Here is a 26121-nt window from a genome sequence, read left to right as displayed (position 1 = left end):
CTGCTCCGCGGACGCTATTGTTAAATTAGTTTCGGTTGGTTTCGAGTGGGGAATGATCGGCGGACACGTAAATCCCGCCCACTACATTTGATTGGGTAAAGCGCGGCCTGCTTCCTGATCTGAAGGCACGCCCACTTGTAGCCCAGTATGTACACGTTATGACGAACCTTCACGACAGATTCCAACACAGAGCAGAATCTGTTCTTGAGAGATTACAAATGGATAAACTAACTAGGATTTTACTATGTATCATCAGTTTGGACAGATGACTGTGATAACATAACGTTACTTGTTGATTATTAACAGTATTGTACTGTATTTCTATGGTGGCCTGTATTCATTTGCACAGCCGTGGACAATTTATTTTTCACAAATAAAACACCTTTAGCTTTAACCCATTTAGACCTGAGGACGATTCTAAAAGTTTTCTGAAAATATTTATGTTGCTAATACTGTACATAGCAACAACTACCCCAAAAAGGGTTCCCGGATTGAAAGGTATAGCGTATAGGGGTACCCGGTCTAAATGGGTTAAAATGACTTAAGTGGAGATATTAAGTCAAGTTTTCATTACTGTCTGTTTACTTTTAGCAATCAAGATAATATTCTGAGCAAAACCCCATACAAAATATTTATTTTCATTGGGAAAATAATGGTTATGATTAGCCCACTACTGTTGTATCCATACTCCACTGTACTGTAGTATCCATACTCCATTAGAGGTTATTTGGTACTATATTAGTTCAAATGTATTATGTAGATTAGATTAGATTGGTCAAATGATGGAGTGTTTCTTTGACATCAAACCAAAAACGCTATGGGGTGATTAGCTCAGGAGGTAAAGCGGTTACTAGATAAGATACTGAACCCCTAACTGCTGCCACACTGTCTGTCTGTCTGTGTGTGTGTGTGTGTGTGTCCGTTTGACATACTGCATCTCGTATTATCAGCTAATGATCTGTTCTCTCTTCCTGTTTCACAGCTGGGCCACATAGAAGGTGAACCAATGAGAAGAGGAGCCTTCCCTGTTACTTTTGTTCACTTCATTGTTGACTGAAATGCGACCTTGGAGTCACATGACGCACTGGGAGTCCCCCAACTTCCTGTGTCTGCTGATACGTGAGGCCCCGCCATCATCATCTTACCATCGTTAGAAAACTTCTTAGAACTGAAACTGTGCAAAAGAGCAGTCGTCACCGTGGTGATCACCATGGCTACAGCACAGCGAGGCTCTTCTGACACCATGAAGAGAACCACTGCAGGAAGTCCTGATGTCACTCCTTAATGACCAGATCCCAGGGACTCGTGGGATTATATGGGGTTTTAATGTCTGTTGTTTATATTGGTTGTGACACGGACTATAACATTTAAAAAAATGATGATTGTAGTAAATGACCTCTCGCAATAAATGCACTTTCCACTTCTTTATCCTGGTTACAACATAAGACAACATATTTGACGTAATGAAGGCTCTTACAGTATTCCATTCTACCATATTCTTCTGTTCAGGTGCATTGTACAGAATGTGCTTTGTAAAAGAAAAGAAAAAAAGGTCGTACGGAGAAAGACTACAGAAATGTATTTAAACGCAGTAGTAACTGTAAATGTGAATATACATAATCAACGTGCTTAACATTCCACCTCTGCGCATGAACAACTTAAATTGCTGAAGTGCTTATAGGTGACACTTTTTGAACCCTATAGCGGTCTGCTAATAACGCAGGGCGGCAGACTTTTCTAAATGGTGCTATAACCCAGGAATATGCTAGTGGCTGCCCTCGAAGCAGTTCCTCCTGTCCCTGCTTCAAAGACAGACTGGCATCGGAAGGCGGCGGGGTGTGGTGGTGGCGGGGGAGGACTCTGCTGCATGTAAAAATAGCCTTCCAAATCGTCACACCTGGGAGAGCCCACTCTCTCTCTCCACTGTGGAGAGGGCGTGTGCGTGCGCGTGTGTGTGTGTGTGTTTTGTGCAATGTGTTTCTCCATGTGAATGAGAGTAATAGAACCGCAGATGAACTCGGCGTCGCATATCTGCCATGAGCTACTGTATTCTTCGGTCCGTCATTCCTCCACGTCTATTTTCAGCTACAGATACTAGTTGTTCCCATACTACTTGCGTGTGGAGAATAATATCTGTTATAATAGCAGCACACTGTAGTTCCTCCTCCCTTGCTATTTTTAGGTTTATTGATGGCTACGACTGGAAGTGAACCAGTCAGGAAACCACCTATACTTGAACCTGTCATTCTTCCTGTTGGCTGTGGGGTTTCTGCTTATCGCCTCAGGCTAGGTCTACACTTCCCTTCGCCTGTCACCTGCCTTATTAGAAAAGGACATTTGTGGACATGTGTGTGTGTGTATCCAGTCTAAAGCCTGATGTGTACTTCATCGTATTACAGTGTCGTGTGCCCTACATAGCAGCATCTACAAGCTCATAATGTGTTGCATCGAGAGCTTATAGATCAGTTATGTTGGACATGCAACACCGTCGTACAATGAAGTATAAGTAACATGAGTTGAGCATTAAAAACATCCAAGTGACAGCAACTGAGGGGGAAAAATACAGTGAGGGAATGAAAAAAAAACACATGAACCAGTGCAGCGTGTATTCGGTCCCCCTCTTGCCTTTTGAGAAACACGCTCACAGACTAGATTGCTGTTCTGTGTTACTGTGCAAATGTTCAGTAATTCAGTCTATATTTATTTCACACTATTTTACATCCTTGCAGAAAGAACGGCTTCTTTCATACAGCTTCAGACTTATCTTGCGTTCATTTGCAGGAGGTCACCTTGGTCCCAAATGATTATATTAAAGATGAGTTTATGAGTCTTAGTGTTATGAAAGTAATATTCTTGCAGAGCACTCTTATGTAATTAACTTGATTTTGGTTGCAGAGCAACTCTCTCCCTCATTCTCTCTCTCTCTGTTTATATGTTGATATTTAGACATTTATCCTGAAACGAGAGCCTTCCATGGTTTGTGAAATATGAGGAGACTCATGTGAATCATACCTGACACACTTGTCTCTTCATTATCATTCATATTAACTCACTGGAAATGGGAAGGTTTAATCTATATGTGTAAATAGACCTTTTGTTTGTTGATATTTAAATGTAAAAAAAGAAGAGCTAACCTTGGCAGTAAATGTCTTTTAATGCACTGTGGTGATGAAAAGTTACAAGGTTGGACCTCCGTGCGTGTGTGTGCGTGTGTGTGTGTGTCTACAACACTTAACTGACAGACGCACACGTGCGCAACTGAGAATATAACTCCCTTCACTCTTGACCATGGATTGACGCTTAACTCCAATGTGCAAATAAGTGGGAAACTGAAACTGGAATAATAAAATATGAAATAATTTGTCATATCTGTCTTTATAGTCTTGCACACAAACCCTTGAATGGCAAGCATGTCCGCCTCTCTGGCTTTTGGATGAGCATACAATAATTCAATGATTCAATCATGTGGGGAGCCTAAAAGAAAAGACTATGGTGTTTCAAGAGCTCCCTCTGATGGGGAGTAACCAAAAGGGACAGAGCAGAGGTGATCTTGGTGCTTGGAGTTTTCAAAAGACACATGAATTATGTTGTATTGAAACAATACTTATAGTAACCCAAGATACCAGTTGGGTTTCTGAATACCAAACAAATCGTATTGGATGACGTAAAAATCTTAAGGCTCTTATCAAATAGGAGGACATTCCTTTATTGTACCATATCAAATTATGCAATTGCATTGTAAGTTCCATCCCAAATGAACCAAGGAGTACAATTCACTCAGTAAGTGAACAGTGTACACAGGAGAAAATTACACAGGTATTTAAAGGGATACTTCACTTTCGGGCCGGGGACACATTTAAAAAAAATATTAAAAATAAATGAAAAAAGTTATGGAAAATTCATGGCCCCCTCACACATTAGTAGGACACTCTAATGCGTGAGGGGGCCATGAATTTTCCATAACTTTTTTCATTTATTTTTAATATTTTTTTTAAATGTGTCCCCGTCGGGAGAGTGAAGTATCCCTTTAAACTTAAATGAACACTTTTACTGTTTTACTATGTAACAAATCGTATTATATAGAATGTGCAGTCGGTGATATGCGAGTACCAGAAAACAGTAACACAAGTTCGTCCACAAACCTATTCATGTGCTGTTGACACGGTGCCAGTACACACCTGGTATTGGTAAACCTAAACAATGTAATCAATCACTTTCTTGAAACGTACGATACAATACTTATTTTTGGAGTGAGGTAAGCTTTTGGGAATTTGTAATACAGCATAGTTAAAGGGAAATGACATTAAAAGCAAATCAGAATAACATTTACAATAAAACATTCCCCATGCCAAATGTAAAATGGGGTGCAGTTATAGTATCTTTGTGATGTACCTTGTGGTCATATAGCGACCGCTATACACTATGTATCAATCTGACAACTGTTGTATTCAAATAAGTGCAATCAGTGAGGTCTCTGAGGGACATAAACGGGGGTTCATGTCATCAGACTTCCATCCCAAAAAGCAAGGATTAGCATCTTCTGAAATCCCTGTACCATATAGTTTCATTATTGTCATATGTAATGCCTCCCACTAATTACAATCTGCTGCTCGCACAGTTGCTATAGATGGTTTAAAACATTATGTACCGACTGTACTTATTTACATTAAATAAGTTATGTTTGGACTGTGAAACACTGGACCAACGTGTTTGGATATTTAAACAAATGCAACCCTCTTCCTTTCCTTGACAAGGTTTCATTGGTAAGGTCAAGAAAGAACTGAGGTTAAAAAAAGTTAAGAAAACAGATAATTCCATAGCAAATCTGGGCTTGAAACTAGGAGGATGGGATAGTGTTACGTTCCACGTAGTTTGGTTTGGTTGTCTGGGATTTCTATGTATTCTTCCCCCTGTCTCTCCTGGCCCCACCTTCATCCAATCACAACCATCTGCTGTCTATAAAAGGCTGGGTTCCACCTCAGCTCATTCTCTCTTATTCCTTCGACCTGTCAGCTTTTAGGCTCATGTCTGCAGCCTTATGTCTTTGCCTTAGCCTCGATCTCCAGGCTTTTATTGTTTAGTTTTGCTAAAAAATAAAAGCCTGGAGGAGGGCTGTCCCAAGGCTGCTGCCTTGGGACTGGAAAGACAGAGGCCTCTGTACATAGCCACCACGTAGGTAGAACCTTGTTAAGCACACTAGGTAAGGGGTGTTTGCCACCTATGTATTTTTGACGCTGGTCACTGTTAGAGTAGTTAGGTAGGCAGGCTTTTGTTTTACTAGTTACAAATGAGTTAGTTAGTCAGTCTGTCTTTTGTTTCCCTAGCTGCTTTGTTTGTTATTTTGGCAACACCTGTGTCCCCTGGTAGTGGCTTACTTTCTTTTGGTTAACCTTATATCTTGGAAAGACATCCAAGGAAAATAAATGACTTTGCCAGTGGCTGGTTGAATCATAAACTGCTGAATGCTTCCAACTAGCAAACTCTACCAAAACCAGCATCAAAGGGCTGTGCTGCAGTTTCTTATAATGAAATATACTGTAAATTTAAGTTTAGCAAGGTTAGCAAGAACAGGAATACTTGGTAAAAGATAGAAAAGGGTTGCATTTCTAAATATGCTCCTGGTAAACGGTTGGTGATTTTGCAATCATTAAGTCATCTTTTAGAAAATGCCTGAGCTCCCATTTCTCTCGGCTTTCAGGACTTGTCTGATGTCAAGGCACAGTCAAAGGAGGCTGACAGCACCTTGCAGATGGACTGGGCCTGCTCCTGTAGAAAAGGACGATAAGGCAGGAGGGACGTCAAATCAATCATTTCATTTGCAAAAAGAGCAGCCGCTCCAGTCCCATCGGAGTCATATTTTTATATGGATGGCGTTACCCCCCCCCTTCTCCTCGCTCACCCAGACAAACTTGGTCACGCGAAAAAATGCACGTACCGCGCTGCAGCATTGATAGACCCAGATACTGCACTCCTGTTGCTGGGTGTCCGTGGTTTTGAGAGCCAAGAGGTTCTTTCCTGCACCCAGACCATCGTCATAGCACAGCATGCGTACTATCAAGTAGAGAGGGTGGCGGTGCAGCACATCCTGCATAACCGAAACAATACATAAGTTACTCCTCCCATTAACCCATTAAGACCTGAGGCCCATTCTACAAATGCCTTCTAAATCAGTGGTTCTCACACTTTAAAGATTCTTAAAAAAAAAAAAAAATTGTAGATGTACAAGCTCGCAGCACGACACGGCGCTGTGAGCTTGCGTATCTGCTTTTTTTTTAATAGCCAATGCAGGAAGTATAAATTACCGGTAAGCATTATCGTGGCCAAAACTGTAGAAATGTTTAAACTGGGCCTGCCAGTCAGAACAAACAGACCAGATATACTGTATTATGTGTATTTTGATGCTGCTGTGTTAATAATTTGAGGAAGAATCTTTTTTTTGTTATGTTGATAAATACAGTCATAATCCACGGTAATTTCACATGAGTAATCTGGGGAAACTGGGAGCCTGAGAAATATTAAGAGAGCTCCCTAGAGGAAAACGATGTCAACATAGCATGAATTTAAAAAACTAATTCATGAGGATGCCGTTACACTCATGGTAACGATGACCCAGCAATAATGCATAATATGCTAATCTATAAACTAATTTTAAAGATATGTATTAGGGAAAGCCACTACTCACACATTGGTCCAGTGAGGCCACTTTGACTCCATACTTTGATACTCCCAGGACCATCTCCTCATCACCAGGCACAAACGGCAGCTGTCCATCTTGCTATGAAGGAGAACAGTGTTATTTTATCTGAGGGTTAAATATTTGGACTCATTGTTCAACACGATCTCATTACAAAACCATATACTATATATATATATACACTAACCCAGAACTCAGGGTTAGCACCACCTCTTGAGCAGGGCCCAAATTAGGGTCCTTTATCTGAACCGTATATGAAACCTAGTCGTAGCGTACGGAAACAAATCCAGAACCTGTTTTGTGGCACGGCAGGCGCGGTTCGCTTAGTTCTTGTACTTGAAAAGAGCCATAATAACAGAGATGTCTCCAGGTTCTTACCTGAGCGGCGTCAATATAGTTGATGAGATCCAGAGGTTCCTGCAGGGTCTTGCTCATGTCAAACTGGAGCTTCTCGATGGACCCCACGTATTTGACCCTGAACTCTGCGCATGTTTCTGATGTGCTGTTACCTACAGGGATCAGTCACATAACAGAAGGTCATGGAGAGTTTGCATCGTTGTTTGTTGCACTATTGTTTGATCGTTGAATGTTTAATGTCTCATCCTTTTGTTTTTTTAACTCGTTGCACTGCTGTACTTTAAAATATTCAATCAAATCAATCAATCAAAAGAGTGACAGAAGGGATGGTTGGTTATGGTAGATAGTCTAATTCAGCGACTCCCAACCTGTGGGCTGGGGCCCACTGGTGGGCCGTGAGGATATTGCAAGTGTGCCCCCAGATATTGTGACAGAACACTGACTATGCAACCAAAAAAATAATAATATTTTTTTTATTTTTTTTGGGACAGTGTTCTGTCACTATGAACGTCAGATCTCACAAAAAAAAAAAAAAAAAAAACTATTAAAATATGTGATCTAACCTAAGGCCTATCCGCGCACCTTTTAAGCTGTGGCGGCTCAGGGGTGGAGTTATGAAAATGTTCTACTGTACCATTCATCCTAAGATATCATAACGTCATAGAAAAGGTAAGAAAACTTTAGTCCAAAATTCTCCTTTAATACAAAGAATAATTATGTAAAAACAAATAGTAGTCATGGTATTTATTTTTCACCCAGATAATGTTGTTTTAATTGTGGCTTAAAAGTACACTGTTAGTTCCACTGATCCAGGCCGGTACACAATCGATGTGATTGATCATTAAATTAAACATGCTCTGAAAATGCACGGCCCACCCATGTGCAGACCACTTAACACAGCAGTCAATAGGCTACCATGTTAAGTGGTCAGATGTGTGGGCCACAAATACGTTTGGGAACCGCTGGTCTAATTACCTGAGCTCCTGGTGGAGTCTGTGTCAAGGCTGGCGACAGTGCTAGACCTGGAGAGTCCACCCACACTAGAGTCCACAGACTATCCAAACAGAACAACACAATACATGAGACTCCACCCAAACACAATACATCTCATTTTATGCTTCATCCCAAGCAGTGGTGTAAAGTAACTAAGTACATGTACTCAAGTACTGTACTTTAGTACAATTTTGAGGTATTTTATTTTTTACTTTCTTCTGTATTTACCGTTTTCAATACTTTTACTAAGTTCTACCCCACTACATCTCAGAGGAAAATATTGCACTTTTACTCCACTACAATTATATGAAAACTTGAGTTACTAGTTACTCTGTAGATTTTGATTATTATTACAAAACACACTAACCACTTCAGCCCTATATATATTTTGGCCATTTGAAAATAGCAGATCTACAAGCTCACAATGCGTTGCGACGCGCACAATGAGCACTTTTACTCAGGTAATTTTTTTAATAACGGATCGACTTTCACTTGTAACAGAGTATTTCTACATTGTGATATTGATACTTTTACTTAAGTAAAACATGTGAGTACTTTTTCCACTGCCATGTGACAAAGCATAAATTAGGGAAAAATAGGAAGGATATGGGCCTTTTCTGGTCATATTTTTCCAGGATCTAGTGTGTGTGTGTGTGTGTGTGTGTGTGTGTGTGTGTGTGTGTGTGTGTGTGTGTGTGTGTGTGTGTGTGTGTGTGTGTACCTTGCTCTTGGTGCTAATCTCACTGCTTTGGGAGCTGCTGCTGCTGTGTCGCTTTTTAACTTTGCGGAACATCGTTCACCATGTCGATTGTCCTCAGTCCTCCAGCTCGCCGAAGGGACAGACCACTCTGACCTGAAGGACAGACCACAGACACACCTGAGATGGATCAGTTATACAAGCTTAATGCTTGTACCTATGAAAGCACTTTTTTTTAAAAAAATCAATGCATTGCTGTATTAACTTTTTGTAATTCATTTTGCCAAAAATTCTCAAAAATGTTCAACAAATATAAATAATAGTGAAAATAGATCTACAAAGCTCAAAGCTTTGTAGATCTGCTATGCAATGCAACATAATGAAATACTCAAGTAAAAGTACTGCACTCATTCAAAAGATGTACACATAAGTAGTACAGTACTTAAGTGCAATTCAATACTGTGCACCACTGCTTAATGCCCAGGGCCAACATTGATCTATACGTATTATTTAAATTGCATCACTGTCATTTAGGCTGTCAAAGTTGGCCCTATGTATATATATAAATCAGCTACATTCAAACAATCTTGACATTCTTTTTTTTAAATTTTTAACACCACACATCTTGTATGGGGTCCTTGGCACACACTACTTTCAGATGGGGGTCCACGGCCAAATACACATTAATTTTAGGGGTCCTTGACATTATAAAGTTTGAGAACCACTGTCCATAGACCCACATAGAACATTTTATGGCCGACAGGCAGCAGCTACTCATTCAACAGGTATCGATCGACGTCAGGTACCTTTTGGGTTTTCACTGAAAACCCTCAGTCTGTAAACTTCACATTTATATTTATATCGACTTTAGTAGATAACACGATCACTCTCGTGCGTATCGATACGTGGAGTACGGTTTGTTTATCCTAGAAACGGGGCGATCGCCCCGTTGCTAGGATAAACAAACCGTCCTCCACCCCAGCCACCACACTGACTTTACACAGCAAGTTGAAATGAAAGGACTTTCTTTAAAGGGTGTTACGTTACATTTTACAAGGCAGCCACACACTATTACTGGGAACATTATTACCTCTGTTTGGAACGTGATCGGCTGTATTTGGGGACGTTTTGTTCATCAATCTAATCTAACGGGATGATGTTTAGCTTTCTACTTGACACTTCGGTTTCCTTTCTGGTTCCACACCCCAACCGGTGTTGCCATATCTTGTGAGAGAAGTAAGCAACCAGGTCTAGGAAAACAAGCCCAAAAGAAGCAACTAGAGCCACAAGAGCACTTTAAACCCAGGCCTGCATCGGCTATTTAAAATAATAATAATCTTGCAATAAAATGTGGAATATTTAGAACATTTTTTGAAACATTCTAACAACACAAATGTTCCCTGTGGCATGGCAAAAAAACATTTTCATGAAAATATTTTGAGAACCACTGGTTTAAATACTAATTAAAACATTTGGAAGCAAGCCTGAATAAGCAACTTTAATTTAGAAACAAGCCAAAAAAAAGCAACCTGCAACTACCAATATTTACAAGCAGCTTTACAGAAAAATAAGCCCAAAGTGGCTTATAATATGCCGACATGGCAACGCTGCACTCAACTTCACTCCACAGTGTTTTCCCTGTTCACTGTTAAAAAAATAGGGAAAGTTGCTAGTACTATAGGAACTAACACACCCATTACTTTTAATGATTATTATTATTGTTTAAATGTGAATTCACTATTATAAATGGTTAAACTCATGGTAGCAAAAAAAATGAAAATAAAAAACGAAATAATCTATCGGAACTAATGTTTGCCTCTAGGATTCTCATCGGTGCTATTTTTACTCAGCACCGGAAACGGCCCTCGTTGAGAGACCGCCCCCAGTGTTGCCATGTCCGCTTATTATAAGCGACTTTTTTTTAATAAGTCGCTTGTTAATATTGCTAATTGCGGGTTGCGTTTTTTTGGGCTTGTTTCTACATGAGCACTGTAGTGGTAGCTTATTTAGGCTTGCTTCCTAATGTTTGCTAATGTTGTTTAAACCAGTGGGTTCTCAAACATTTGCATGTCAAGGTAGGAAAGGACCCCCTAATTAATATATATGTGTGCTAGGGACCCCCATACAAGATTTGTGTTGTTAAAATGTTAGAAAAATATTCCTAATTTTCTTATAGATTTTGTTTTTAAATAGCAGATCTACAAGCTCACAACGACTACATCGCCCTGCCTCTTTTGGGCTTGTTTTCATAGACCTGTTTGCTTATTTCTCGCAAAACATGGCAACACTGATCGACCCGTCCCCCTCATTCATTCATCTTAAATTCATAAACAAAGCGATGATTTATGATTTATGTTTATAGAGCGGCTCCCTTTTATATCTCCGAATATAGTAGCCTGACCTCTCTGACCCCTGACCTGACCACTGACCAGCCATGGCTACAAAACGTAAAGTAGAAGGGGTGATGATGATCCCCGCAGAGGAAAGCGATCAGCTCCTTATTCGACCACTGTGAGTCGTTCTCCTATTGATTTCACTTTATTAGGCTTTATTTTAAATTTGCACAAAATACATAACGTTTCATATTAGTTGTTTAATTAACCGATGACTTCTCACATTTGATCCTGAATGGACTGGACGGAGTTATTATAATGTGGTGGTGATGCTGAAATGTGCTACTGTATGTTCTCACTAGCCCTAGAATGTCTGTGATCTTACATACATTTCATGTATTCCAAATGAAATGTATGTAAGATCACAGACATTCTAGGGCTATGTTCTCACATGATACACCTATTCATTAATAATTATCCTTGGATCAAGACTATCATAGATGTATTTTTTATTGATTTTTGATATTTGCACATCAAAGCTATGTAAATATCTAAATCGATCCAATACATCTATGATAGTCTTGATCCAAGGCTAATTAATAACTCATGTGTAAAGCAATGTAATTTGTCCCTTTACAGGGGTGCTGGTCAGGAGGTCGGCAGGTCATGTATCATCCTGGAATTCAAAGGGAGGAAGATCATGGTAGGCTCATTGTGCTGCTTGGCTCTATATGTGCCAGATGACTTTTACATTTAACTACTATGCCTTTTTGTGTTATCCTTTTAACAATCATTGTAAAATCCTACCACTGTACTGTTTACAAACTGTTAATAAAGTATCCAATCAATCAAATTGCCTATAAACAATTCATCATACTGTGCAGAGAGAGAGATTATTATTATTGTTATTAGTACATTGTTTTGTTTTGATTGTTTTGTTCCACTTTTGCTTCAGCAGCGTAAACATATTCCATTCATTCGAAGGAGCTTTATTGGCATGAGAAAACATATTATGTTTTCTCATATTATGAGAACATATTATGTTTTCTCATGCCAATAGAGCTCCTTTGAATGAACGGAATTGAATTGAGATTATGCTTCTTCTGGGATCGTGACCTCATGCACTTGAGTCTCACGCACTTCCACTATTGCGCTTGTGTCACCAATAATTAGTAAGGTAATGATGAATAGCAGTAGCCATAATATGTGTTATCTATATGTATAACTGTGTGTGTGTGTGTGTGTGTGTGTGTGCGTGTGCGTGTGCGTGTGCGTGTACGTGTGCAGCTGGACTGTGGCATCCACCCTGGCTTGGAAGGAATGGATGCTCTCCCATACATTGACTTGATTGACCCAGCTGAGATAGACCTGCTGTTGATCAGCCAGTGAGTTCCTTTATTTAACACACAAGCTGTCAAATGTTATGTGTTACTCACCCTATCGTATGTTTTGATTTAAATATTTATTTTCCTGTTACAAGGATGTAATAAACCCTTCAATCTATTTGGTACAGGATTAGCAAATACTGGCACAGTACATGTCTATGAAAATATGGTAGGGCATAGGGACAGAAACTATGATATAGTGAGAATACCATTGTTGATGTAGCATAGGTTCTGCTACAGTAAATAAGGGCATATAGTACCATGTCAACATCTGTCTCTCCCACATCCCGAAGAAAGGACAGTATGTTTATTGTACTGAGTGAGTACAATGAAATGTTTTACTGAAAGAGAGATCAGTGTGCATTCTTCACATATTTTATTTAACCCATTAAGACCTGAAGCCGATTCTACATGTCTCATAAATCCCAACAGTTTTCTAAAAAACGTATGTTTCTATATCAGTGGTGCTCAATTTTTTTCATGTCAAGGACCCCCAGAATTATATGTATTTGACCGCGGATCCCCATCTCAAAATATTTTGTTTCAAGGGGTCCCAGAAGCAAAGATTTGAGTTAAAATGTTCGCTTTAAAAATATATTATATTCAATGATTTGCACATTTTCACTATTTTTCAAAAATAGCAGATCTACAAGCTCATAGTGCGGCACTCGGCCAAAGTGTCAAAAGTGTAAAATAATGCTTTTTAGCTCAAATTAAAAAATTACAGATGCGTTTCAGGTCTTAATGGGTTAAACATGTGTCTCCTTCCACCAGCTTCCATCTGGATCACTGTGGAGCCTTGCCGTGGTTCCTCCAGAAGACCAGTTTCAAAGGCAGGACCTTCATGACCCATGCCACCAAGGCCATCTACCGCTGGCTGCTGTCCGACTATGTCAAAGTCAGGTTGGGAACCATTTACTGTTGTTTGTTGTAATATTGCGTCATGATGGTCCAACTAAAAATATGTTTTTATTTGTTTATATCAATGAATCGATTAACCACACCAAGTGTTATTTTACATTTCGTTGCACAATGGTGTCGTGCAACAATAGCGGATCTACAAGCCCACGATGTGTCTCGATGTGACACGTTTTGAGCGGCTATTTTCACTATTCATGACACTTTTGGAAAGTGTTTGACACTTTTTGCCTTGAATGACATGCCCAAAGTAAGGATGGATTATTAATCGATTATTTTATTAAATGATCGATTATCGATATGTTATGACAAAGTAGTTCGATTAACTGTTGGACCTCCTCTAATATATACTGTATACTACAGTATATCTGAGGTGGCATAGAAGTGAAACACTTGCCCACCGCCACATGGTGTATAGTATACATAGTTATTATAGTAAGCGAGGGATCATGTTCTTGTCACTGTGCACTAACGACTCCTGGTGGTTGGACAGGGTCCCTGTTTAGCGGGGAGGGGTTCTGAGGGAGATGGCATGAACCTTTGCACACGTTGAAGCTCCTCACTTGTTACATGTGTATCAGGGGAGGCATGTGGTTTTCTACTCCTTCCCCAGGTGGAGGGTTTGCAGTGACAGGGGCCACAGTACAGAACAACTAAAAACAAAGATGATGGTTAAAAAAACGAATATTATGATGTAATAATAATGGCACCTATAATCATTCCCTCATCTTCTCCTTGCAGCAACATCTCAGCAGATGACATGCTGTACACGGAGACGGACCTGGAGGAGAGCATGGATAAGATCGAGACCATCAACTTCCATGAGGTCAAGGAGGTGGCTGGCATTAAGTTCTGGTGCTACCATGCCGGTCACGTCCTGGGAGCTGCCATGTTCATGATTGAGATAGCTGGAGTCAAGGTACGGAGATTTGTTTATTTATGTTGTGAAATAAGTTATTCCGATTTTTATATATTTATACTTTAAATGTTGGCCCACTGTGTGTAATGGTAATGTTTTTGTTGTTTGTTTTATACATTATCTGTAATTTTCTTGCATCTGTTGTGCATTACTGACATGCACATACAAGTAATACAGGCTACATTTGTTCCTCCGTAGCTGCTGTACACTGGGGACTTCTCTCGACAGGAAGACAGGCATTTGATGGCAGCAGAGATCCCGAGCGTCAAACCTGATATCCTCATCATAGTACGTCACATTAGTTTTGTAATAATAATAATAATAATAATAATAAGTTGTAAGGTTTTTCCTGGGCCCATTATAAACCTTTTAGTCAAAGTATTGTGGTGTTATGTTAAAGTATTCAAAAACGATCTACATGGTTGACATGCCATTCCCACTGCCCTGCTCCCTCTTGGTCATTCAGCATGAAATGTTAATCAGTTCTTCCTTGGCCCAGGACCAACCTTTACATTTGATGCAAATCCATTCATAACTGTTCAAGATATCCTCAGTTAGTCAGATAGAGCAGTGGTTCTCAACCAGTGGTCCTTGAGGGGGTTCCAGGGGGTCCCCAGCCAAATTAATAGTTAGGAACCAAATTTGATCCTATGTGTCTGTAACTCTGAGAGTGTACAAATGGAACCAAATGGACCCGTTCGCAGCATCCATTTGTACACTCTCAGAGTTAAATGAACACTAATGCTGATGATACGGTGTAGATTGGGGACCCTCATGAAATCAAAATGGTTGAGTCCCTGCCATATCTTTTCAAATGGGGTCCGTGTGTCAATTTGGGGGTCCTTGACGCAAAAAAAAGTTGAAAACCACTGAGATAGAGAAACAGACTTAAAAGTTACAAATATTTTACCCAATTATTACCAGGTAATAATTGGGGTAAAGAGCTTGGTTTGATTGATCATTTTGCAGGTGTATTACGATGTAGTTATGTATTTGTTTTTGTTTTTTTCAGGAGTCCACTTACGGCACCCACATCCACGAGAAGAGGGAGGAGCGCGAGGCTCGTTTCTGTAACACCGTCCATGACATTGTCAACAGAGAGGGACGCTGTTTGATCCCGGTGTTCGCTTTGGGCAGAGCCCAGGAGCTACTGCTTATCCTGGGTGAGATATTCCTCTGGATGACCCTCCTGTTTTAAATACCCACGTTACTAGGATTGGAGGACAATGCCCATCCAATGTCTTATATGTGCTGTATTTGAATGCCAACTATATTGTAACATCTAATGACAAACATAGCATGCCATTCTGTACACATAGTGACCACATTGGAGATAAGTCTGAATTCATCGTGTTATCCTTGATGATTTTAATTTATATATATGATATGTATATTTTAAATTGATCAACAACAAAAAAATCAACCACTTAAACCCTCTATACTTAGTAAACTTGACCTGAATTGGCTCTGTACTTGGTCCTCTCTTTTTTCCCCCGTACACCAAATGTAATCGTCGAAAATAGGTGATCTACGAGCTCACAACAACGCATGGCAACGCAACCCGTTTTTTACGAATATTCGCCCCCAGGGGTTCAAGTGGTTAAAAGTTGATGCACATACTCAGACAGAAGGGTCCATAAGGGAATGGTTCTTCTTTTCCTCTGCAGATGAGTACTGGCAGAACCACCCGGAGCTCCATGACATCCCGATCTACTACGCCTCGTCCCTGGCCAAGAAGTGCATGGCTGTGTACCAGACCTACGTCAACGCCATGAATGACAAGATCCGCAAAGCCATCAACATCAACAACCCCTTCGTTTTCAAGCACATCAGCAACCTCAAGGTAGGGACAAGCAACCCACAGAAACACCAACAATATGGCGATAGGTTGATTCCCTCTTTCCCTCCTACTTATCATACAATAATTAACCGCTTGACCAAGGTCCCCCAGGGGTCTAATACTTCCCCTCCTTTTTTCCCGCCACACCAAATAGTCTTTACCAAAAGTAGCAGATCTACAAGCTCACATGCAACGCTGAATGTTTGCCTACTTTCGTCGAATGTTCAGCTATTATGACATACAGAACAGGGACACTAGGATGTGGTTAAGTAATCAGCGATACCAATCTTCCACCGGCGTGTTGTTTTCCAGAGCATGGATCACTTTGATGACATCGGGCCCAGCGTGGTCATGGCGTCGCCAGGTATGATGCAGAGTGGGCTGTCCAGAGAGCTGTTTGAGAGCTGGTGTACCGACAAGAGGAACGGAGTCATCATCGCCGGCTACTGCGTCGAGGGGACACTAGCCAAGGTCAGAACATTATTAGTGTTCAAGAACAGTTTAATTAAGACCTGGAACTGTGTCATTTTTAGATTTGAGCTAAAAAGCATTATTTTACACTTTGGGCTATTCAAAAATAGCAGATCTACAAGCTCGTAGCGCGGCACCGAGTGCCGCGCTACGAGCTTGTAGATCTGCTATTTTTGAAAAATCGTGAAAATGTGTGCAAATCTTTGAATATATATTTTTTTAAAGCGAACATTTTTAACTCAAATCTTTGCTTCTGGGGGTCCCTGGAACAAGATATTTTGATGGGGGTCCGCGGCCAAATACATATAATTTTGGGGGTCCTTGACATGAAAAAGATTGAGCACCACTGATATAGAAAAGTTTTCAGAATACTGTTGAGATTTAGGAGACATGTAGAATCGGCTTCAGGTCTCAATGGGTTAATGAAACGCACATCCCCATATCTTCATGCTGCAAATTGCAAGAGCGGTGAAATCATGTATAAGGAAGGGCAACAAAGGGGCTCGCAACTCACTTCTGTAATGCCACGTTCTAACTGGCAGATACAAAGATACAGGCTACCATTCTTTTTCAATGGAAGCCAGCGACACGAAGATACAAAGATACAGCCGACGTTTGTAGCTGCTACAAAAGCTACAGCAGCTACAAAGCTACAAAAAAGTTGAGCTGGTTTCAACTTCAGATACAAAGCTACAAATATGCTACCGTATGTAACTTTGTATCTTTTGTATCTGCCGGTGTGAACGCAGCATAATGCTCCAAACTTTAAAGTATGAAACGTCGTACCTAAATAATTCTAAATCAGAACATTATTAGCTTTATTCTAAAATATGAAGGGTTTTATTTTAGTAAAAGAAATCAAGCATTTATATTAAGGCTGCAACTATCGATTATTCCCTTGGTACTTATTCTATCGAATACTTTTTCCGATTCATTGAGTGTTTACAATATATATATTAATATATTATTAAAATAATCAACTAAATTGAATAGCCTAATTAACTACTTAACACACTTTATTTGATAGTTCTTAATCCTGCAAAATAGAGAAAATGGCTTATTTAAAAAATGATCTTAAATGTTGCACCCCTAATAAATGTTTCCAGCATATCATGTCTGAGCCTGAGGAGATCACCACCATGTCTGGTCAGAAGCTGCAGCTGAAGATGTCCGTGGATTACATCTCCTTCTCTGCCCACACTGACTACCAGCAGACCAGCGAATTCATCAGGGCACTCAAACCTCCACACGTGGTAGGACAACCTGAACCTGAATGTGTCACCCTCTGTCGTTAACAGTTCTTCATCATTTCTCTCCAAGACGGTGTAACGCTGTCTAGGTAAGAGCTGATAAGATACTGGACGCCCACGCCCAAGGTCACGCACCGGCTGCAGCTGTGATGTGTCACTGTGGGAACATGTGTACGTGCTCTTAGGGATGGGAGTTGACTTTGATGGGTGGGAAGTGCAACAACATGTCTTGTAATATGACGCGACGGACCGTCCTATTTAACCTCCTGTCGCCCTGCTTTTTTTTTTTCATTGACTTCTGCCTCCCTACTGCCTCATTAGCTGAGAAAGATATCCTGTTTTTTGTCCTTTTTCCTGTTTTGTGGTAAGATGGTTAATACAATTGCTGCATTATAGGAGCTTGCCTGTGTCTAGAGAGTTTCTCTCTAACAGACGCAGGCAGGGACAGGCCCTGCCCCGGCCGGCCTAAGGTTTCATACTCAAGATCTGTTGTTTATTACTGAGAAAGGTGGTTTAGGCCAACGTTCATTTCTCATCGAGTGGCTCTCATTTAAATCCTCTTAAAAGCAGGATACAGAGCGCCACTCACGAGAGGTGGTTTGGCCCAGGCTGCTTGGTGATAACACAGAGCATACAGAGTGAAACTAGGCCTGTCACAGTCAATGTTGAAACACAGTCACGCAGATACGACAACAGTTGTGTCCCGTAGCTGTTGGTGGAAGACACAGAGATAATAGTACTAGTCTCAAATCACTGAGAGTTAATTAATTATGCCTGAGTTCTGAGCAGTGCAGTCTAGTCACTGTCGGGAGCCACTTGTAATCTACCGAGAATAGATCCTCTAGGTTGAACTTGAGAGACAGAGTTGATCCATTCTAGATAAAGCGATAAGTAGGAGTAAGGCTAAAATTCCCGTAACTGGAGAGGTGTTAGCAAACCTTTAAGGGGTTCGGGTAGGGAATCTAGGTCTAGTGAGCCCAGGGTCTGATTCCCTCGACAGTTTCCCTGAATTCTATTTTTTTTTTTTTACAATATTTAATTGACAGGTATGAGAAATTACATGAGTACAATGCTACAAGAACAGAACGTCCCCAGCTTGCTGGACAGCCACTCATAATGCCTCCATAAAAGGCTTAGAAATCAGTAAGAGAGGGATGAGTCTGTCGGTCCGTTTCCCTACATTCTGAGATGTTATAAGCGTCATGCATTGTCCTTCGTGCTCAGATCCTGGTCCACGGTGAGCAGAACGAGATGGCTCGTCTGAAGGCCGCTCTCATCCGGGAGTACGAAGACAACGACCAGGTCCACATCGAGGTCCACAACCCCCGCAACACTGAGGCCGTCACACTCAACTTCAGAGGAGAGAAACTGGCTAAGGTAAGGGCTGTGAGGCTATTGCAAGGGGGCCCCCAAATAATTGCTAAAACGAATACGATAATACGATTTTGAATAATAACATCAATAAATCAGATGGATGGGCAACGAACGCCTTCGAGATTCTTAAGTGGGCACTTATCCAGAAGAGGTTGGGAACCACTCTAATTGAGAAGTCTGTCTCTCCTTAGAAATGTTCATGGGATCTTCATGTGTCTTCCCACTCAGCAGCACTGTTCATTTTTGTGCATTACTAATTATGTACTGGAACATGACGCTGCAGCATGCAGCAACCGCTGTTGTTTTTACTGTACACGTAGTGTCATGTTGATTAAGTGGACCTTCTACATCCTTACGATGGCCTACTGATTAAAAGCTAACGGATGGAGAGGTCTTGAACACTGCCCCTCTTCTCAGGTGATGGGCTCTTTGGCTGATAAGAAGTGCTTCCAAGGCCAGAGGGTGTCTGGCATTCTGGTGAAGAAGAACTTCAACTATCACATCCTCACTCCCTCGGATCTGTCTAGTGAGTACAGCAGCTGACTGTCACGATCACTTATGCCTCATCCCAATTACTCTAATACTAAGAGTACCACTGCATAACCATATCAACAATTTTACATTCAAAGGCATCTCACAACAATGCTTTTTAAAATTGTTGCTGAGGTGAAATGCCATTTTAAGATTTGCACACCACTAGATCTTCAACCATCTGATGCTAGACCGAAGGCTTTTGTATTATATTGTGACCCGATTGGTGTGTGTTTTGCAGCTTACACTGAGCTGGCGATGAGCACCGTAAAACAGACGCAGGTCATTCCCTTCACTGGACCGTACTCTCTGCTAGTCTGTCATCTGAGGAACCTCGCTGGTGAGGCTGTGGCGTAAATGACCAAAAAGCACAAATTGATAACAATGTGGACAAGTTGGTTATGTGATTTTGTTTCAAGTAAATTTTTCATGTTTGCTTCCCCAACTACATCTTCTCAATGCATTCAGAGCAGTGTCATATTGTTTGTTTGACCCACGTTGACTGTCACAGGTGACGTGGAGGAGTTGGACGGAACAGAGAAGAAAACAATAAATGTCTTTAAGAACATAACTCTGGTCCATGAGGTCGGCATGGTGATGCTGGAGGTGAGAGGACAGGTGGTAGGCGTATAGCACTCAACTGACTGTGTCTTTTTATCAAATAAAGTTTTTACGAGTTTCCAGGTTAGAAAGACATGTAACATTAAAAGGCGAAACACAAAGAGAATACAAATAATAAAAATAATAATGCAAAGACCAATAAAAATCTCCACCCAATGGCAATTTGTTTCCTCACAATGCAGCCACTGACCTGAATACGATGAAAACAGCCAATCCACAAGCTCACAAGGCGTCACATCACGACGTGTTGTAAGCTTGTAGATTTGCAATTGTTGCTGCGCAACACTGGTGTACAACGTGTGTAAATTAAGCATATTGGCCTAGGCTTTTGGAGGATGTTCCCCTATAACAACATGCCCAAAATAGGGTTGGCATCGTTTTTTTACCCTCTAACCCAAATCCCTAATCTCTCTCCCTCTCCTCCTTCAGTGGATTGCTAACCCTTTGAACGACATGTATGCTGATGCTGTCACTACAGTGGTGCTGGAAGTCCAGTCAAACCCCAAGGCCCAGAAAGGTTGGTTTGGACATCATCTTTGATGGAAATGGATAAAGAACATCGTTAGTTGGCTATTGTATATTGTCCAATTTGTGCATTTACTAGAAAGGAATGGAAGGAACGTTTACTGAACGGGGGGTGATGCAGACATCTTTGTTGCACATGACGCCCACAGTTCTGTTGTTTTCTGTATGCGATCTAATGTAGGGCTGCATCTACAGGGCTGCATCATTACGTTTTCCATTAATTGAATAACCGAGAAGTGCATTTTATATGTATTTTGATACAAACATTCGATATCAATGAATCGATTAACCACTTAAGTGTTATTTTATACTTTGTCGTGCAAAAATAGTTAAAATAGCAGATCTACAGTATAAGCTCACAACGTAAGCACGTCATGCAATGTTTTGTGAACGTGTAGATCTCTTCTGCTATTTCAACTATTTTAGCAATTTTTTTAAACTTTCTGCCTGACATGCTCAAAATATAGATAGATTATTAATCAATTATTTTATTAAATTCATTATGTTTAATAGTTCGATTAACTGTTGCATCCCTAATCTAATATGACAGTTATGGAGGCCCAGAGTACCATCATGGATATGTAATATGTATGTGATCTAATGTTTGACAGTTATGGAGGCCCAGAGTACCATCATGGATATGGATGTCTACCAGGCCAGACTGGAGGTCATGTTGCAGTTGAGTATCACACATGACATCGTTAGAGAAAATCCAATGAACAATAATTATTGTGTTCAGAAAGACAATTCCTAAACACAGCTCATATAAATACAACACAGCACACAAACAACAAATAAAACACCAAATGTGTATACATGCACATAAGGAACATGAACATGTTTCTGCCCTTCCTGAACCCTCAGGGACATGTTTGGAGAGGACTGTGTGGATTTCAGCAACGGTAAAAACCTCACCGTGGCAGTAGACGGGAAGACGGTTCAGATTTGCCTGGAAACGAGGGTAAGGAGCACGTTCCCTTGCGCGAAAATAGCCGATCTAAAAGCTAACATCGGGATGAGTTGTGTGCTTGCAGATCTTCTATTTCCAGTATTTATTGTGAGATTGCTCTGAGATTAGTTTTGTAGCACCATTTGCAACACTGAAGACAAAAGAACAAACAAATTACAAACATTTAACACAACATCACAGTCACATAAATTATAATACAATGAGGCCCCGTAACGTATATTTGGTCTGGGATTACGCTCCATGTTTAATTTCAGGATTGACTGGTACACAAAAGAGTGCCTCAGTCTAACCTTATGAAATCATTTGAACCCTGTACCTCCTGTTTAATGGTAACAACAATTCATATTCACTGTTCAGAACATGGTTAGTGTAAGAGACAATGTTGTTGGTGAGCTATAATATGTTAACACTGAGGATTTTACTGTAGAGATTGGGGTCCTAGACATAACATATTTGTATCAAATGGGGGGGGTCCATGGGCTAATGCATCAAACTTGGAGTCATTGAAATTAAAAGGGCTGAGAATCACTGCATTACGTAATGTTATCTGCGCTGTGGATGTTAACCCATTTAGACCTGAGGCCTTCTAAATCGAAGTTTTTTGAGAAAAAACTCATATGTCCAAAACTGTGACTTTTCAGAATTTTCAGAATTCAAAAAGTAGCAGAACTACAAGCTCAAAACACGTTTCAAGCCTGCGGATCTGCTACTTTATATACGCTGTAGTATGATCGTAAGGCATTCATTTACGAAAAAACACACACACAAATGGAGAGAAGAGGTTTCTGCCCGACAGCAACGTTATATATTAACAACTAAAATGACACAGAGGCGTTCCCAGCTTGAAAGGCATAACAACGTATAGGTGTAACAGGTCTAAATGGGTTTATGGATGCTGTGGATGTTTCTTACTATCTGCCTTCCTCTGTCCTCCCCATGCAGACAGTGTGCTGTGAGGATGAAAGCACAGAGGAGGACTCTCTGAGGGAGATGGTGGAACTGGCTGTACAGCGACTCTTTGATGCCCTCAACCCCATCATCTGAACCACTGCTTCTCAACCGCTTTCATTTCAAGGACCACCACTTTGATATGAAAGAGACCATTAGCTTTTATTTCTGGAAACCCCCCCAAATCCACACGGTACAATCCTCAGTGTTAAAGGTACTAAAGTGACATGTTTTGGTTAAAACAATACGTTTATTGTTAAAAAGTTAAAGCTCTATATTCTGATGGTAATCATTGCTATATAGAGTGTTATTTAACAAGGGTCTCCAATTGCTAGTTCTGCACCATAGCCTTTCAAACCATACTGTAGGAAAGGTTCCTATCACCATAAGGGTTTGTCATGGCACTTTCATTGGTTTGTAAACATGAAAAACTGTTTTTCATGACTTTTATGTGGCCTTGGTAAGCATTGATTTATCAAATATTAGTGAGCAAATGGCTCATGAACGTGAAGGATGTAAGGATATTTATTCATATTCAGTAGTGAAGCTAGAGCATGTTTAAACTGGACTACAGATATTCAAATGGCTTGCTTGCGCTTGACTAGTCCAGTAGTCCCTTAATGGACTATTCTTGACAAAGTATTTCATTTCTATTCAGCAGTATTTTATTAATTAGTCTCTCTGCTTTGTATGGCCCACAGGCTGAATATCAATGAGTCAAAAATGATAAAGTCAGTACAGAGACAGCATTGTATCGCAAAGCCACTGACAGAAATCTACAGCAACGGAGTAGAAGACTGATATATCAAAATAACTTCAAATTGAGCCCTTTTGGGGGCCAGGCCAGCGTGTCCAACGTGTAAATCCAAAAAGTATCAGTAACAATGAATTAACATCATCTCCTCGACAGGGAAGATTGATCTGTTCGATATCTGAGATATGACATATTATGAGACTTGTGTGAAATGCAATGCCACTTGGCTTTTAATGACATGGTTGCGTATGATAGATTTCTTGTTTTTCTTGTTTTGTATGATCTAGTAGTTTTTTCAATGTATGCCAAGTCGCAAGGACATTTGAGCATAGATTACATTATTGGTATTGACTCCCTTGATGTTGAACGATTTACCTGTACTAGGATGATTGAAAGTACAGTAGTGCATTGTGTACAATGACCGCATCTGTAGTTCCCCTGTGAGGGATAGTCAGTAAAAAGTGAGTCTGGGTAAGTGTTGGAAAGTCAGTTCTCACCAGCTGGTTTCTCAGATTGTGTGTTTTCTTTTGTAAACAATCTGAGGAGGCGTGTTGAAAGTATTTGAGTGCTAGGACAGATTCTATAATGTACCAGTGTTAATTGTGGATTTTCCTCTGGCAGGCACCTAGGAATTTATTGTTGGGATGTGTGCTTACTAATGAACGTTTTGCTTGACAATGTTAAGCAGCCACCCTGTGTGGTTCAGGGTTGGATCCTTGACAACCTCTGCAGCGAATCACTGTACTCTTAACGTCCATCTTCATGCAATTTCATTGACTAGAAGATACTGGAAGTTTTGAGACTGTATTGTCTTTTGCTTGATGCCATTCATTGCGTAAATGTGAAGGGAGAAAAGACGGAAGAAGAAGGAATGTGAAAGGGTTGCACTTTCAAATTCAAACGCACCTCCAGTACTTTGTGTTTTGTTGCTGTGTTAACGTAGTTTCACTGTACTGTATAGTTTTGAGTGTTAAATGCATGACTCAAATGCACTGATTTGTTTGTACTTATTTTGTTTACTTTTACCTTTTGATATTTAAGCTGTAAAGTGAAAGCACTAGACTTCTGTGATCAATGTGCAACAACTGAACAAGCACGAGAATGTTGAATGCGGCAGCACACTCGCTTTGCTCGTGCCTCGCTGATTTGCACATGCACATGCATTTCGTCCATGATTTAAAATGTGTTTTCCATAAATGTCTGCACTGTAAAACCAAGAGTATACCTTGTTAGACTAGGTGTTATTGTTCTAGTTGATTTTTAGAGAGGTTTGTTTTTATTATGTTCATTGTCTTTGTGATATTTGTTTCATCACTTGTCAAGACATTTTATAAATATTTTTGTATTTGTCCTAGCTGGGACAAATTGTATGGGTGCATATGATTAGTAAATAAACATTTTTTTTTTGTGAATGTGGCTTACTCTTGACAGTTATGAAAATGTTGAATGGTGATGATTGGTCTGTAGTTGTAGCCTGTCAAAAATCAACCATAATTTAATATATTTTGACCATTCTCATTCTGGCATGCTCTTAGAGACAGTGCAAACTTAGACAAAACATGCAAGACCTGTTTTGAGAAGCACATATTTTACCACTACACCACTGTGTTCTGTGGAATTCACATCACATCGACTTACATACTATATCTTTGTAATGCAGGATAGATAGCTCACTTTAAGTTTTAACTGGATGGAAAGGTGTGACCACTGTGCAATGCAGTGAGAAGCTTCGGTCTTCTCTTCAAATGCAGGTCCCACACAGAGATTCCAGACTAATATCTATGCAGTGATATTAGTCTGGCCATGCCAGGCTATGTCACAACCACGCCGTTCAAAGGCATGTGTGTGTGTATGGTTTGTTGAATAAAAGTTAAGTTGGGTGTTTTTTTGCATATGCATACGTATATATACATATACACAATATCTTACATTAAACTTGTCTTGGTCACAGACTACACATTCAATCCTTTTGAATTTCTTCCAGTTAAAGTTCACCTGTACAGAGTTTTTTTCAGCTCCTTGATGGTCCTCCAGTACCTTGAATAGCAATGAACTGTAGGAGGACTGGGATTCGAACATGGAACCTCTGCTATGAAAGTCTGATCTTCAGACCCCTACAGCATCTCTCACTGTAGGTAACTCCTGGTGCTTTTGAGTAGTTCTTTTGTATTTTAACCTTGAAAAAGTACCACCCCAGATAGCAAAAGTTGTTAAATCAACGTTGAATTATGGTCAAAAATGTCGTCAGCCTCGAGCCCAGGCAAGGATAACTTTTATTACGTTTTGTAAAAGTGACAGCTCATCAGTGGTGGAAAAAGTACTCACATGTTTTACTTAACTTAAGTAAAAGTATCAATACTGCAATGCAGAAATACTATGTTACAAGTGAAAGTCCGGAATTCAAAATTTACTTGAGTAAAAGTAACAAAGTATTGGTATCAAAATATACTTAAATTACAAAAGTAAAAGTACTCATTGTGCAGAAGGTCCCATTTCACAAGGTCCCATGTTCAAAATGCGATGCGACGCATTGTGAGCTTG

The 26121-nt window shown here is 40.2% G+C and overlaps 3 protein-coding genes across 5 annotated transcripts in view; 2 read left to right on the top strand and 1 right to left on the bottom strand.

Moving 5' to 3' along the window:
* asap2a (ArfGAP with SH3 domain, ankyrin repeat and PH domain 2a) overlaps positions 1-3366 on the top strand; it is a 68257-nt gene extending 64891 nt beyond the window's left edge. For both annotated transcript variants that reach the window (XM_080415155.1, XM_080415154.1), the window contains one exon: positions 983-3366. In XM_080415155.1, the coding sequence (XP_080271281.1) occupies positions 983-1057 (75 nt within the window). In that variant the 3' untranslated portion in view covers positions 1058-3366. The remainder of the gene's footprint in view (positions 1-982) is intronic.
* Positions 3367-3950: 584 nt separating this feature from the next.
* itgb1bp1 (integrin beta 1 binding protein 1) lies at positions 3951-9962 on the bottom strand. 2 transcript variants are annotated; one of them, XM_080413356.1, is made up of 7 exons: positions 9832-9962; positions 8766-8921; positions 8027-8105; positions 7073-7203; positions 6683-6775; positions 5936-6085; positions 3951-5766 (listed from the first exon to the last, which is right to left on the bottom strand). In XM_080413356.1, the coding sequence occupies exons 2-7, from the start codon at positions 8835-8837 to the stop codon at positions 5695-5697; spliced, it is 597 nt and encodes a 198-aa protein (XP_080269482.1). In that variant the 5' UTR covers positions 8838-8921; positions 9832-9962; the 3' UTR covers positions 3951-5694. The 2 variants fall into 2 exon arrangements, with proteins under 2 accessions (XP_080269482.1, XP_080269481.1); XM_080413355.1 differs by having other exon boundaries at positions 8766-8897; positions 9832-9947.
* Positions 9963-11175: 1213 nt separating this feature from the next.
* Positions 11176-24945, top strand: LOC308074975 (cleavage and polyadenylation specificity factor subunit 3; the record flags this gene model as incomplete). Its single annotated transcript, XM_080414541.1, has 18 exons — positions 11176-11252; positions 11714-11777; positions 12362-12459; positions 13234-13362; positions 14119-14296; positions 14495-14584; positions 15309-15459; positions 15964-16139; positions 16449-16607; positions 17714-17860; positions 19082-19234; positions 19649-19757; positions 20004-20102; positions 20274-20368; positions 20813-20900; positions 21520-21586; positions 21773-21869; positions 22821-24945. 18 exons carry the CDS (start codon positions 11176-11178, stop codon positions 22920-22922), a joined length of 2079 nt encoding a protein of 692 aa, XP_080270667.1. The 3' UTR covers positions 22923-24945.
* Positions 24946-26121: the final 1176 nt, after the last annotated feature.

The sequence above is a fragment of the Gymnoscopelus braueri genome (assembly GCF_963280865.1).
Source record: "Gymnoscopelus braueri genome assembly, chromosome: 19".
In the NCBI taxonomy this organism is placed as follows: domain Eukaryota; kingdom Metazoa; phylum Chordata; class Actinopteri; order Myctophiformes; family Myctophidae; genus Gymnoscopelus; species Gymnoscopelus braueri.
Note: the sequence above shows the minus strand (reverse complement) of the source record. Positions and strands in the feature narration are given on the sequence as shown.

Excerpts from the sequence above, each read along its gene's own strand:
- itgb1bp1 (XM_080413356.1), bottom strand. The coding sequence starts at position 8,837 with ATGTTCCGCAAAGTTAAAAAGCGACACAGCAGCAGCAGCTCCCAAAGC. Across the intron at positions 6,776-7,072 it reads ACTATATTGACGCCGCTCAG|CAAGATGGACAGCTGCCGTT; the intron begins GTAAGAACCTGG and ends TCTCCTTCATAG. Across the intron at positions 5,767-5,935 it reads TCTATCAATGCTGCAGCGCG|GAGCAGGCCCAGTCCATCTG; the intron begins GTACGTGCATTT and ends CCTTTTCTACAG.